General features: G+C 42.3%; 1 protein-coding gene across 1 annotated transcript in view; it reads right to left on the bottom strand.

The window, feature by feature from the left end:
• Positions 1-8311: 8311 nt before the first annotated feature.
• The window catches only part of BCO1 (beta-carotene oxygenase 1), an 89529-nt gene continuing 82945 nt past the window's right edge, over positions 8312-14895 (bottom strand). Inside the window, exons 11-14 of the mRNA XM_025208647.1 lie at positions 13437-13542; positions 12082-12176; positions 10091-10202; positions 8312-8969 (exon numbers count right to left, since the gene is read on the bottom strand). Coding sequence (XP_025064432.1) covers positions 8797-8969; positions 10091-10202; positions 12082-12176; positions 13437-13542 — 486 coding nt within the window. The 3' untranslated portion in view covers positions 8312-8796. The remainder of the gene's footprint in view (positions 8970-10090; positions 10203-12081; positions 12177-13436; positions 13543-14895) is intronic.

Genomic DNA, 14895 nt, shown 5'->3' with positions numbered 1-14895 from the left:
GCTCTTCCGTAAAAGCCCTGCGACGAAGCATCCCGCTCCAGCTACGTGGTTTTATAGTTTGTAAAACAAATGAGCGTTGTCACCTGTATTCCTTAAACATGAGTCAGCTTCTGGAAGGCGGCAGTCGGGTCGGCCAGGCCCGGTAGAGCACGGGGAATAAAGGTCTTTTACTCAACTATTGAAAAGGCACAACATAGCGCGAGCTTCCCTGTGTTTTCCTGCCAAGGTGCCTCGACGCTGACCTCAATTAGACCGTTCTGTCTCTGTGCCCAGGACCAGCTAATCCTTGTAGGAAAAAAACAAACGAGCATTTTAACCTGTATTCTTTAAACGTGAATCAGGTTTTGGAAGGTGGCAGTCGGGGTGGCCAGGATTGGTAGAGAGAAGAGGGGAAAATGGTCTTTTACTCAACTACAGAAAAGATACAACATAGATACCGACAGCGCGAGCTTCCCTGTGTTTTCCTGCCAAGGTGCCTCGACGCTGACCTCAATTAGACCGTTCTGTCTCTGTGCCCAGGACCAGCTAATCCTTGTAGGAAAAAAAGAAAAGAAAATGAGAAATAAAGTGAGATTCATTTGGACAGCGCTTCTTTTCGTGGAAGCATCTGCCAGGCTAATATTTCCAGAAAGGAACCAGAGCCAGTCCTTTCCAGGCATAAAGATTTTATTTAAAAGGATTGTACTCAAGATGTTTAGGCCTTGTATTAGTATGCCTTAATTGCCCACAAGGAACTGTCCTCCTAGCTGTTTTAACTTTTGTTTAATAGCATTCACTATTTGAGTGAGAGTAGACCTGTGATTTGGCACTGAAAAGAAACACTTTAAAAACTGTGATGCTGCTTTATCCTAATTGCATCGTGCTTGATCCCCTCTTATGCATTAGCGTGGGTTCGTTTTGTTCTCAACTTTTCTTAGTCTGTGATGTTGGACATGATTTGTAAAAGAAAGTTGTATTCATATTAACATTTTGTATTAACATAGTATATTATAATATGTATGTTATGTAATACAGTATGTTATAATATGTGTAAGGCCTAACCAGATTGGGAACAGCTTCGGTAGTTCTGTTACTGGAAGAATTAGAGTGAAATAGTTTTAAAATTATAACGAAGGTGAAATAAATAGTGGTTTTGCAAGGACAACATTGTGCTTTCAGATCCATAAAATAGTGCTAGGCTGCAACAATTTGTTCTTTACATGGAGATCACTGGGACATAAGCCTTGATACAGAAAATCACTGAAGGAAGTGCTTAGCTGTTAAGCATCTGGACAACCCCATTGTAGACAACACTGAAGTTCACATTTATGCAAGCGCTTTACTGAATAGGGGGTTCACCAAACAGGAACAGTATGACCACAGTCTAAGTCATGCAGATGTGGAAAATAATTTTCATGCCTAGCTCAGTGGTTTTCAACCTTTTTTCATTTGTGGACCCCTAAAAAATTCTGAATGGAGCTGCAGACCCCTTTGGAAATTTCAAATGGAGACATGGACTCCTTTGAGGTGTAAGGGTGGGTATTCACATACTTTTGATCGATCATAGTCATCTTTCGCAGACCCCTTAGACATAGGCTGCAGATCTGCAGGGGTCCGTGGACCACAGGTTAAAAAGCATTGGTCTAGTATAACATAACAATTATAAAGGCATAAGAATAAAAGAGACTACATTTTCACAGAACACCAGCAGGGAAATACTTCATAGAACATGATAAGTGCAATACAAACCATACACAAATAGATAGTCTAAAAGACTGAAAGGAAAATGCTTCTGATTTGGCTATAATCGTACAAGGTCCTGAGTGTCCTCCGTTCATTGGGATCAGTCAAGTCACTGGGGATAGTTCTCAAGCCCCTTTGAGCATGATAAAGGTTGAAAGAAGTTAGTACACCACAGTATTGGCTAAGGGGTCATGTGTTTCACCTGCTATTTCTAATACTTTGGGAATTGCATAACCAAGGAAGTAATGCTCTTAATAAATTAATTTGAAAGCTGTCATTGAGTGGCCTGGTTTATCTAAAAAGGAAGAGCTTGTTTTGTTTTCACTGGCACCTGTGTGTGCTATTATGATGTATGAAAACATAATTGTAGTTTTGGTTTTAATTCAAACTAGTAAACAACGAGCCGGCTCCCTCCCACACTATATGTAGAGCAATAAGAGCAGGTGTAACAACTAATATCCACTTCCGGTAGAATAAAGTAATTATTGTGCTTCATTTGTTCAGTTTAATAAACCTTTCCTTTAATTGATGAGTCACATAAATGCTGGTACCAGGATGTTACAAGGGTCACTTTAACATCTTGGGAGCAATTACAGGATGTAAATATTCCTAGTGACCTGTTCTGTTGCACAGTGATATTTTTTTGTCTTCTAAGGTTATTTGAACTAGTTCATTAGCATTGCCTCAATTTGCAGTCATTAGACCAGATTCTCTTTTCACATACACTGGTATAACTTCACTGGTTTCTCAGAGCTATTCCTGTTTCTTGCCAGTCCAAGGGGGTATCAGCCTCTCTCGTCCCAGTCTTCATCAAGAATGTCAAGGAAACAAGTCACTGTGATGTAAACTGATTACCACGTACCCCTTTCACAGGCACGGATTTATGCCAAGTTGCTACAGCAAAGGAAGCAATGAGCCCTACCTCATTTCAGGAAACAACCTACACCCCCTTGATACTGTCAGCCCACACATTAGGGTGCTATGTATACCCTAATACCATCTTATAAGATGAATCTTGAAGATTGCTAGAGCACCTCCTTGAAAGATTTTAGTCTTCATTCCAGCCAGACAGAGAATTTAAAGAGTTATGGTCCAGTCCATTTTTCTTCCAAGTCAGTGGTACATGGATTACACCTTCAGTTGGTTAGTGGCTCTTAACTGAACTTACAGGTTTTTGTTATCATACTTCTCATTTTAAGACTATATAAAACATATTAATCCCTCCTACATTGTGCATTTTAAGTAGGCATAGAGCAGGCCATCAGATGAAGGACTGAAAAAAAGTCATAGAATAAATTGTCATTACATTTCCACTCCAACATATGTTGCACATTTTGCTTCCTTAGAAATTAATAAACAAATCTTGATTCACTCCTGGGTCACAACTTGAGACCATTTTTCCTTGTTCTGTCATCTGCCACCACAGAGAAGAGTCCAGCTCCATCCTCTGTGAAACCACCCTTCAGGTAGTTAAAGGCTGAGATCAAATCTGCTCTCAGTCTTCTCTTCTGCACACTAAATAAGCCCAATTCCCTCAGCCTCTCCTCAGAAGTCATGTGCTCCAACCCCTTCACCATTTTCATTGCCCTCTTCTGGACTCTCTCCAACTTGTCCACATCCTTTCTGTAGTGTGGGGCCCAAAACTGGACACAGTATTCCAGATGTGGCCTCACCAGTGCTGAATAGAGGGGAATAATCACTTCCCTCAAATATTTACTACTCCCCTCAGCATGGTGTCATCCGTGAACTTCCTGAGGGTGCACTCTATGCCATCTTCCAGGTTGTTAATGAAGATGTTGAACAAAACCAGCCCAAGGACTGACCTCCAGGGCACTCTACTTGATACCAGCTGCCAACTGGTGGCTAGAAAATGGTATTTAGAGGTTTCTTTTGGGACTTGATTTGTAGGTAAATATATATATTTGTATTAGAACAATAGTCCAGGGTGGCAGCAAAGTTTAATTGATTTCTAAAGGCTGGGTCATACGGCTGCACAGTTCTTACAGCCTTTAAGACAGACAGTTTCTAACACAAGGCCAATGGATATACACATAGCTTGGGAAATTGTGGGCATATTGTTCCATAACATGAGATATGGTGGCATCAGCTCACAAGGCCCAAGAGAGTGGGGGCCTGAGGTTCCAGTTTTGGGGGAACAGATCAAATTAGGAGATCTGGAAAGCCCAAATTAGAATGTGTGCATGTGATAGGCTTGTGAAACAAAGGAATACGCTGACAGGACAGAACGTGGACAATATGACAACCACAGAAAGACCAATCAGCAATAATCATGGATGGGGAGTCATCAGGAGGGGGAAAGAATACAAAAGAAGGGACTTTAGAACAGCAAAGGGTTCCCTAGAGGGTGTGCGGGCCGGGCGCGAGCCGGGCCCTTTCTCGTGCTGCACGCGGGCTGTGGCCAGCAGCCCAGGCACGCGGGGTCGGAGAGGGCGCGCGTCAAGCTAGAATTAGGCACAGACTCGTAGTGGTAGATTTAAAGATTGTTTACTTACACCGAAGATGGTTGCGGTGCAGACAACACGAACGGTCATGTGGAGTTTGCTAGGCTCCACAGAAACAGAGCTCCGGATGCTCTGGACAAGCGCGCCACCGAAATAGGAACTTCGTAGATACGTCTTATAAAATTATCGCTTGAAGACGGGAAGAGGTGGGTGATGGATCAGGTTGCCAAGCTCCTCTGAATCTCACACAGGGGTCTTTATTTCCCTGCCGTGTACCCAGAGTCCCCACGAGATGGATGTGGAGTCCTCTTCGGCTTGGGCGGAAACCGCTCAAGCCTCTTATACGGCTAACAGGCCAATCGTTAGCCGCCACGTGGGAATAATTTAGAACTAGCCAATAGCGGGGAACCAATTTGCATGCGGGTGGCGGGAACTCCTTTGCACCGTGCATTTCTCTTGCAACTTGAGCAATGCACTCTGCAAAGGAAGCTGCAAATAGGCGGGAAACTCTTCCTTGCACCGGGGTTCTCCTCTGCAGCAGAAAACTCCACCGTGCAACGAAGCTGCAATTTGGCGGGGATAATTCTAGTGCTGAAGCACGCACAAAATCATACCTTTGGGTTATGACAGAGGGGTCCCCAAAAAAGGTTCCCTGAGAGGGGAACTTGAGGAGAACTGCTTGTATTATTCTTTTTTGTTATCACTGTGTATCAATAAAATTTGCCTATTATTGAATGGAAAGGTCATGGTTGGTCTGGGGGTTTGGGTTTGCCTGGAACAAGGTATCTGGGTTATAAATCCAGTGCGAACACCAACTAGACCTTGAGCCATTGAGCCCATTGAGCCAGCCAGCTTACTATCCATTTTACAGTCAGTTCATCCAACTCATACTTCCTTAGCTTGCTTGCAAGAATGCTGTGGGAGACCACATCAAAAGCCTTGCTAAAGTCAAGGTCTATCATATCCATGGCTTTCCCGACATCCACACAACCAGTCATCTCATCATAGAAGGCAATCAGGTTGGTCAGGCATGACTTGCCCTTGCTGAATCCATGCTGACTGTTTCTAATCATGTTTTTCTCCCTCAAGTGCTTAGAAATGGATTTCTTGAGGATCTGCTCCATGACTTTTCCAGGAACTGAGGTGAGGCTGATGGGTCTGTAGTTCTCCAGATCTCCCTTCTTTGCTTTCTTAAAGATGGGCTCTATATTTGTCCTTTCCCAATCATGTGGGACCTTCCCCAATCACCACAAGTTTTCAGAGATAATGACCAGTGGTTCTGCAATCACATCACTCCCTCAGCACTCTTGGGTGCATTGAGTCCAACCCCATGGACTTGTATGCATCTAGTTTTTCTAAATAGTCCCTAACCTTTTTTTTGCCACTGTTGGCTGCTCACCTGCTTCCCAAACTGTGCTGCCAGGTGCAGTCGTCTGGGAGCTGGCCTTGCCTATGAAGACTGAGGTAAAAAAGGCATTGAGTACTTTAGCGTTTTCTGCATCCTGTTACTAGGCTGCCTCCCCCATTCAGTAAGGGACCCACACTTTCCCTGACCTACCTCTTGTTGCTAACATCCTTGCAGAAACCCTTCTTGTTACCCTTCACATCCCTTGCTAGCTGTAAATCCAATTGCGCTTTGGCCTTCCTGACTTCGTCCCTGCATGCTCAAGCAATACTTTCTTTTTGTAAGTTTACTGAAGAGTCCCCTGCTAAGCCAAGCTGGCCTTCTGCTATACTTGCTAGTCTTCCTGCACATCGGGATGGTTTGTTCCTGCACTCTCAGTAAGACTTCTTTAAAGTACAGCCAGCTCTCCATGACTCCTTTCCCCATCAGGCTGGCCTCCCAGGGGATCCTGCCCATCAGTTCCCTGTGGGAGTCAAAGTCTGCTTTTCTAAAGTCCAGGGTCCATACTCTGCTGCTCTCCTCCCTTTCCTCGGGATCCTGAACTCAGTCATCTCATGGTCACTGCTACCCAACTTGCCATCCACTTCTACCTCCCCCACCAATTCTTCCCTGTTTGTGAGCACCAGGTTAAGAAGAGCACAGCTCCTAGTTGGTCCCTCCAGGACTTGCACCAGGAAGTTGCCTCCAATGCTCTCCAAAAACTTCCTGGATTGCCTGCACACTGCTGTATTGCCCTCTCAGGAGACGTCAGGGTGATTGAAGTCCCCCCATGAGAACCAGGGCCTGTGACTGGGAAACTTCCGCTAGTTGTCTGAAGAAAGCCTCGTCCACCACTTCCTCCTGGTCTGGTGGTCTATAGCTGACCCCCACCACCACATCACCCTTGTTGCTATCCCCTCTAACCTTAACCCAGAGACTTTCAACAGGCCTTTCATATCCACACATCATGTTGACAAGCTAAATTTTATGGAGGAAATCCGTTTGAATGTATGCAAATATTTGAATGCTCCAAATTGCTTAATGTACAATCTAGGTTTAGAGTATTGTGACATATACTGTACATTCCCTATACTTACGATGTAGATTGCCAGCTATAAATACTTAAGTAGAGGCAGGGAAATCTACTGGTTAGAATTCAAGTAGGGACTGAGGAAGGGTGATTCAATTCCTTCTCTATCACAAATATCTCGTGTGGTCCTGGGTAGTTTACTAAAGGCCAGTTTCTTATGAGATAATTTAGAGTATAGAGTCATGGAGCCGGAAGGGACTTCCACAGGTCATCTAGCCCAACTCCTGGCCTGAGGCAGGAAATATATACATGTCTAGAAATTGAACCCTGGTCTCTCACAGTGGAGACAAGTATCTACCACTCCTGGTAATTTTGATCTGGTTCTCAGTTTCCTATCTGTAAATGTAGGTAATATTATTATGCTGCTTCATAGGAGTGTTGTAAGGATAACTAAGTTAAAGATAGTGAGGTATGCAGATATGAGGGTGAGGAGGGTCAGACAAGTATCAAGCCAGAGAGATAGGTAATTGGAGTGGAAGGAACACAAGTTTAAAAATACATTTGCAAAAGATGTCTACAGTGGTAAGATAAATCATTGCATAAGGACCCAGGGGTCACACTTCTTAAAGAAAATAATTCTCAAGTTTAGAAAAATTTGCGCTTCTGGGGCCCATTCACATAACAAACCAACCACACATGCCCATGCTCTGGGGCACCAGTATTCTAAATCTTCCTTAAAGTTGCAAGTATGAATGATGCTGAATTTTAAGGGACATTAGCAAATGTCTATCCCTTCCAAAACAGCAACCACAAACCAAACTCTGCATGTTCCTAAGCAGATCATAGTACAAACGCCTAAATACAACAGTGACAGAAAATATAGGTTTTCTTTAGTTCAGATAGGGCCTAAGTTAGGTCTAATACTCTAAAACATGTAACTTGTTAAACTTCAGCATCCAATCTCTGCTCGTATCATAACTATTCCTACCAGCATGCACACTGACACTATATGTAGAGAGCTCAAGGACTGCCTTTGAGACAATACAATGAAAGGGAAAATGAAGTTCAAAGGTTGGTACAGTTAAAACTGAAAACCATTAAAATAGTTAAATGTGATATAAAAACATGTTAGATTTGCAATAAGTTCATCTGGCTGCAGAGTCTTAATTGCAAAAAGGGGGAAAATACCTGCAAGCCTATAAATGTTACAAGATGATGAATAAAGTGACATTCTCAGGGCTTTTGATTAGAAAGCTGCAGCAGCTCAGTTGAATGTTTCATTTTGATCAGAAGGGACCTTAAATAAAGTGATGGCACAAACGATTCATGGCAAATAGACAAATGTCAGGATTTCTGACAGGGGAAATTTTGATCATCCTACACAGACCTGAAGCAATCTGTGTGTGTTGCAGAACCCAAAAGTCACACTGTACACCAGTGGTGCCCAATCTTTTCAGCCCACAGGCCAGATGAGCAGTGCCAGGTCTGTCCATCAACCAGATCCAATCTGTGGGCACAACCAAGACTCAGTGCAGCTGCATGGGAACAGCCCAGCCAAGGCCTGTTCCTGGCCAGCTCTACTGAACCCCGGCTGGGCTGTTCCTATGTGGCTACATCAGGCCCTGGCTTGATCCAACCACATGGAGACGGGGCCCGATCCCACCATGTGAGGTTGGCCTGGTTGGGGCTGATCCATCCATGTGGGGCTTAGAAATTTGGCAGCAGGGGAGTGATGGCAGTGTTAATTGCCACCACTCCCCCACTGCCAAATTTCCAGATTTGTGGGGAGACCTGTAGGCTGGATTACATGGCTCTATGGGCCAGATCTGACCATTGGATGGGGGTTGAGCCCCTCTGCTGTACAGCACTGTAAGTACACTACCTCTGCTTGCTCAAACATCCATTTGTATGAGTTAGTTCATATGATATATGGACAGAAACAGGACGCTCCACAAAACTGCACGCAACTTCTGTGGTGGGGGGAGCAAGAGAAATATTTGGAGTTTGTCCTATTTATATGTTGACACCTAGTAGTTATTTGCCAGTTGTGCCCATCTCTATTATTTGTAGTGAAAAGTTACTTTATAGAAGAGCTTGGTCAATAATGGTCCTTCCCACATGACAAAAGAGGGATTTCCCAAGGTTCTGTAGGTGGGTTGTCTCATTTGGATGTCCAACTAACGAAATGGACAGTGCTTTCAGTCCTCCTGGCTCTTCAGATCCTTCTCGGGTACAAACATGCCATGTAGGTCCAGATGCAGTTCTACATCTACTGTGGCCCGAGCCACCTCTGTGAAAGTTTTAGCATCCAAGATGAGCAGAAACGGTGCTTTCCTGGGATCTGATGTCACAATGGAGGATAAAATAATACCTAAGGAGCGTGGAATTGAGAACAGGATAAAAGACACACCCATTAATGAATACCTCAGTTCTGTACTTGTTGCTGGGTGTGCATAGTGTGCACTAAGGAATAAACTTACACCAAAATAGTGGCCTCAGTTAATTGTATCCTGGAGGAGAGCTCACATCACAACTAGCCACATTGCTGGAAATTTCAACAGGAAAGCTTCTGATTTTAATGAGCCCTTGAGACCAAACTTCCCATTCACCTTTACTGGTGGTCAGTCCAGATCAGGATTGGCTAGAGATTACATGGGAGACTGTAATCCTACTGCATACATTGGCAATGGTCTGTAGTAATAAAGAGAATCAAGCTCCAAGACCACTCTACCAGCTTTAAAAATCCCTCAGTGTGGGCTCCAGGGGACAACATGAAATGTCCAGAGGGTTTTATCTGATGATGTTTCCTTTTAAAAGAGTAGACAAAAGCTCAATTTGCCCGTTGTTTCTTTGCTTTTTCTTACTGGGGTCAGAGATAATGAAACTATTAAACTTCTGAGTTTTCATAGAATCATAGAAGATTTGGTTTGGAAGGGACTTCAGGAGGTCACATCTAGTCCAACCCCCTGCTCAAAGCAGGACCAGCCCCAGTTACATCGTCCCAGCCAAGGCTTTGCCTAGCCAGGTCTTAAAAACCTCCAAGGATGGAGATCCCACCACCTCTCTGGGTAACCTGGTCCAGTGCTTCACCACCCTCCTAGTGAGAAAGTTTTTCCTAATATCTAACCTAAACTTCCCTTGCTGTAACTTAAGACCATTGCTCCTTGTTCTGTCATCTGCCACTGCTGAGAACAGTCCAGCTCTTTGTAACCACCCTGCAGGTAGTTAAAGGCTGCCATCCACTCCCCTCTCAGTCTTCTCTTCTGCAGACTAAATAAGCCCAGTTCCCTCAGCCTTTCTTCTGGAGTCATGTGTTCCAGCCCCTAAATCATTTTCGTAACCCTCCACTAGACTCTCTTCAGCTTGTCCACATCCTTTCTGTAGTGGGGGGCCCAAAACTGGACACATCTTAATTGTCTTTGATCCTGACTGTGAAGTGCTACACATATTGATAGAAGTGTTGTCCCCCATTTGTTGGAGCAGCATTCTTACCATCATCCTCTTCTTTTGCATGAGGATAAGGGACAAAGGTAGGTTCAGCCGGCCAGCAGTGCTCCTCCCTCCAGGTCAGGGATTTCTTTGTCAGTACATCCACTTTTACGATCTAAATTGTAAAGACAAACACAATATTTCACCCTTCATTGTAGCCATTTACTTCAAAGTTATGTAACATATGACCCAGTAGCGTTGGGAGCCAGTAGTGAGAGTCAAGGAGCAACATGGGATGCTCGCTGTGGCATACCAAAGCAGGAGCATGTGACGTTTTAGGCTCCAAAGTTATGTTTGTGGTTGCATAAACATGGAATTTTGTTTTTCCTTTAAGAGGAAACCATTACACTGGGAAGACAGCAAAGCAGGAACTGATACTGCTTCATTACTTTACAATAGCACCTTTCACTTGGGGACCTCAGAACTGTGCATAAATATTCATTAAGCTTCATGAAAGCCGTATGTATGGCATAAATAGTACCCTCATTTTACAAAGGAGGAGCCTGAGGCACAGGAGGGTTGGAGTGACTTGGCCAAAGTCAGACAGGAAGTTTATAATAAAGTAAGGATAAAGCTCAGCCTGACCAGCTCCTCATCCTGTGGTTTAGCCATTATTTCCTTTTTGGTGTGGTCTCAAAAACCTTAAGTAGGGCAAGCATAAAAAATAGTAACAGTTCACTGTGATGGTTTAAATAGTTATTAAACCAGTGGGACCAGGATTCCACCCATGTACTATATATGTCTCAGTAAATACCTGATGTAGGCTCTTAGGGCGGACCATGTGCCTGATCCACCCAACTCCCATAAAAAAGATAGGGTCTTTTTCTTGGTTTTACATTCAGTTGAGTTACACTGTCTACAGCAGCACACATAAAGTCATATAGTTCCTCTTCTTAACAACAATTTGAAGGGAGTCTCAACACAAAATGTAATGGTATTCAAATTAATTACAGTCTCTATTACTTTTGAGTTCTCCTATCTGAGCAAAGATGAGCCAGCACCCTAGGGACACTGCCTTGGGCCTATACGTTGCACTGTTGTTACATGTCACAAACATCGATTGATTCATCTCTTGCATAACAAAAAAAATAAACCCTCTGACACAACAACCTCAGTTATGTCAAAGAGAATGACCTCTGTTAGGTATCACAAAGATTTGGTTGAGTGAATGTCACACATGCTGTGACAAATTTTATTGCATCATAAATAAATCCAACTTTATTTTGTAATCTGTTGAAATAATTTGTTCTGTTTGCTTGCTGTATTTAATTGTCTGCTCAGATATTGCTGAATGAACAACAATTGAGAGTCAGCTTACCTATATCTCCCATTCTTAGCGAATGTTATTTTTCCATTTTAAAAACCATTTATGCTCTTGGGATTGTGTCTTTAGAAACTGGCATCAGGGGCATGTGCATACAAATGTGGTTTTTGCTCTCTCCCCAGCTGGTCCTCTAGCAGAAATTAAATGAAAACTTCCTGAAAAGTATCAGTGGGTCAGAATGGAGACTCTGTTGTGATGAATATGATTTTTTTTACTTGGTGATAACAGTCCAGAGTCTCAGGCTGGTACCAAGTTGACATAGCTCTAGAACAGAGCCAAACTGACTAACACTAAATGAAATCAATTTTTCTGGATCAATTTTTTCTCCTATGGGCGATGTAAGATTTACGCACGCTTTCAACTTTTCATCTCTGCTTTCAAATGTTGTAGTCTGTAAATATGAGCGGTAAAGCACACTGGTTGCCACTTAGCAAACTTTAACTTGTTTAAGGAAAAAAAAGTTTGTCTTTAGAAGAGTCACATTACAAAGCAGAACCACAATTCAGAGTGTAGTAGACTGTGAAGACTGTAGTACAGTTACGTGGATGTCAATTAGGGCACAATTAACTCATGTAGGGTTGGTTCGGTGAAATAACACACCATGCACTAGGTGCATACTATTTAATTTCATTTATATTACACAGGTATAAAGCACACAAAGACATTATACCTGTGTGGGAACAGGACTCCACTGAACTCCTGCAGCAAAGATGTATCTGTATTTTTTGCCATTATAGTCGTAATTGATGCGAGGCAGCTCTATTCCTGAAGGAAAAATGGAACTTGTGTGTTGGTAACAAAGAGAAAAGAATACAACTATACATTTAAGGCATATTAAAATAAGGGTCTGACATATAAAAGAACTCTTCAAAGAGAAAACACACGTCCTTTCCAATATATATGTACCGTGCCAGTGTCTAAGGTAGCTCTTGCATATCGAGATATATGGAAACATTCTGAAAAACTGAACAGGTATATAAATATAGTACAGCTAGGGTTGGTTGTGAGTTCATAAACCACTAACATTTCATTCATGGTTAGTAACAGCCTCATAGACCCCAGTGTATTTATATTACTGCTGTTCAGTTACTTTTCTCATGTCTGCAAATACTGGGCTGGGATGGTGTGGGTGCTAAGGTACGTTGGTGACAGCCCGGAGATCTCAAATTAGGCCAAGGCAAAAGTGCTTATGGCATGGCCTGTCCGATTCCAATGAATCTGTGAACTCCGTTAAATACCTTGTCACAAGGACACAAAAAAGGAAAGGAAGTGTATAAATACCTAGTATGTTTGTTTAGCTGTCAAAAGATAATTGGAGGGTCTCCCTCACCACAAAGTAAACAGATAAATATATACCTTTTATGCTATTCTTTTTACCTCTTAAAGGAAAATAGCTGGAGAAGTAAAAACATTTGTACTTCAACAAAACCATCTGCATAAAAGCAATACATAAAAAGCTATTTCTTTATAGAATAATTTGCTAAATCATTTTCACATAAAGAGTTGATGCAGGGAGTATTATTTTAGATTGCATCATTGCAAAGTCTGAATCAGGACTTAAACTCCTTCTAAACTGTTCAAAATTTGGGGTTGTAACAGATGTTATTGGAAACTCAATTCTCCCAAATGTACATTCAGAGCCTGAACCTGAAAGTAGGAAGCTTCCACTTCCTTTTTGGAAGGAAGAGCTCTCAGCACCTTACATAATTAAGCCCTAGATCTCAGATCTGACCCATGATCTTGACCTCATAATATGCTCTTAATACAGCTGATCCTTAAATAGGCACTGCCCATTAGTCTTACATTTGTTATTCATATAGAAGCAATCAGGTTACCGAGTCAAAGCCCCAGACCCATGCAGATCCTCATTTCAGGATCAGGGACTTAATGTTGAGGACGGGGGGAGGGAATCTCTCAGTTTGGGGGTTTTTTTAGAAAGAATACTAAGACTTAATAAAGATACTTGTATCCTAACAAACCTAAGTTTAAGAAAAGACACTTCAGGATTTCTAAGGAACAACTCACCTTCATATATTGTTTCAGGTTGACAGTAGATGCTACCATCATTTTCTTTTAGGGCTGTTGCAGTAGTTGATGGAAGTCTGACTAAATTAGAACCTATTTCTGCATCCTGAGAGAGAGAGAGAGAGAGATGCTAAAAAACTCAAGATATTTGAAAAGATGGATTGGATTTCTAATTTAGGACTTTCATCAGGCATTATTTTATTATATATAAGGCATTTTGCACCAAATGGGTGATCCAACTTCAAGAGCTTGCTTCTTAGAGGTGCTTGTTTTACAATATTATACCTGAAATGTTTCCATCTAAAAACCCTTAATTTTCTGGTGTTCTAATAAACCAGTGAATCTAAACCAAGTTGAGTCAAATTTGACAAAAGTGCCCAGGTGGCATTTTGTTACAGAAGTGGTATAAATTATTATTCATGATATAGTATTTATGGGTGGGATTCTCAGAACAGGTAAAAGGGAGTTAGATGCCCAACTGCTCCTGACTTCATGACAGTTGGGGGATTATCTCCTTCAAAATACCCTAGAATAAAAATGGCTTTTCATTTTTAATTTGTGCATATTCAGCCCATGTGCTGTGCTAAGCAGGAATTGTTTTAAATAGGCACCATATGCAACCAAATGTGCTACCTGGCATTCAAAAAAGATTGAGGCACACTAATATTTATTTTTAAACAAGCCACCAAGTGTTCACATGGGTATCTCATTAACATTTTTCAGCGTAGTATTTCAGTACAATGCTGCTGAATTCTATTTAATTGCAGGGAAGGCATGACAGGTTGGTCCATAGCAATCCTCTTGTGTTGCTATAGAACTGGCACCAATAAAAATCAAATTCTTAGGATGCAGCAAGATATTCAGTATCAGCCACTGTACGCTGCATCAGGTTGAAGCTTGCCTGACAGGTCACTAGGTAGAATGAGTTCTTTTCCTGGAAAGCAATGCTGTGAATCAGTTAAGCTATTTCAGAGATACAGGAAGATGAGACCCTTCCTCTTCCTCCTCTTTTTGGCAATTCTCTCACTGTATTCATATCTTATTCTCATAAAATCACTATTAAAAAATACTTTGGGAGAGGAAGTGAGGGACAAGTTTTGCCCAGGGCTTCATTCCCATGGAATGGGAATTAGGGATATAGCTTGGGAATTAGGGAAGATATGAAATTAAATCCCCACAGAGTGAGCATGGGATAGAACGTGGGTCTCATATCCTGGCCGAGTGCTCTGACCCCCGATCGTGATATGAAAGATGGAGACACCACTAGCATTGCCTTCTTTTTCACTCCTGCTTTAAAGAAAAGGGAGCCTGGTTCACATCTTCCAAAGAATTCTTGTAGAGATTACCCTCGGGGTGGATTCTTGACTATGGGCCCTGAAAGGAAGATGCTGTCTGCAGCCCAACTCAGGGGCTCAAGGTCTGCAGATAGAAGGATGATTTCAAAAATACCTTTAAGCTA

This window comes from Alligator sinensis, unplaced genomic scaffold (assembly GCF_000455745.1).
Source record: "Alligator sinensis unplaced genomic scaffold, ASM45574v1 scaffold119_2, whole genome shotgun sequence".
NCBI classification, from domain to species: domain Eukaryota; kingdom Metazoa; phylum Chordata; order Crocodylia; family Alligatoridae; genus Alligator; species Alligator sinensis.
This window is presented reverse-complemented; position numbering and strand designations above follow the sequence as displayed.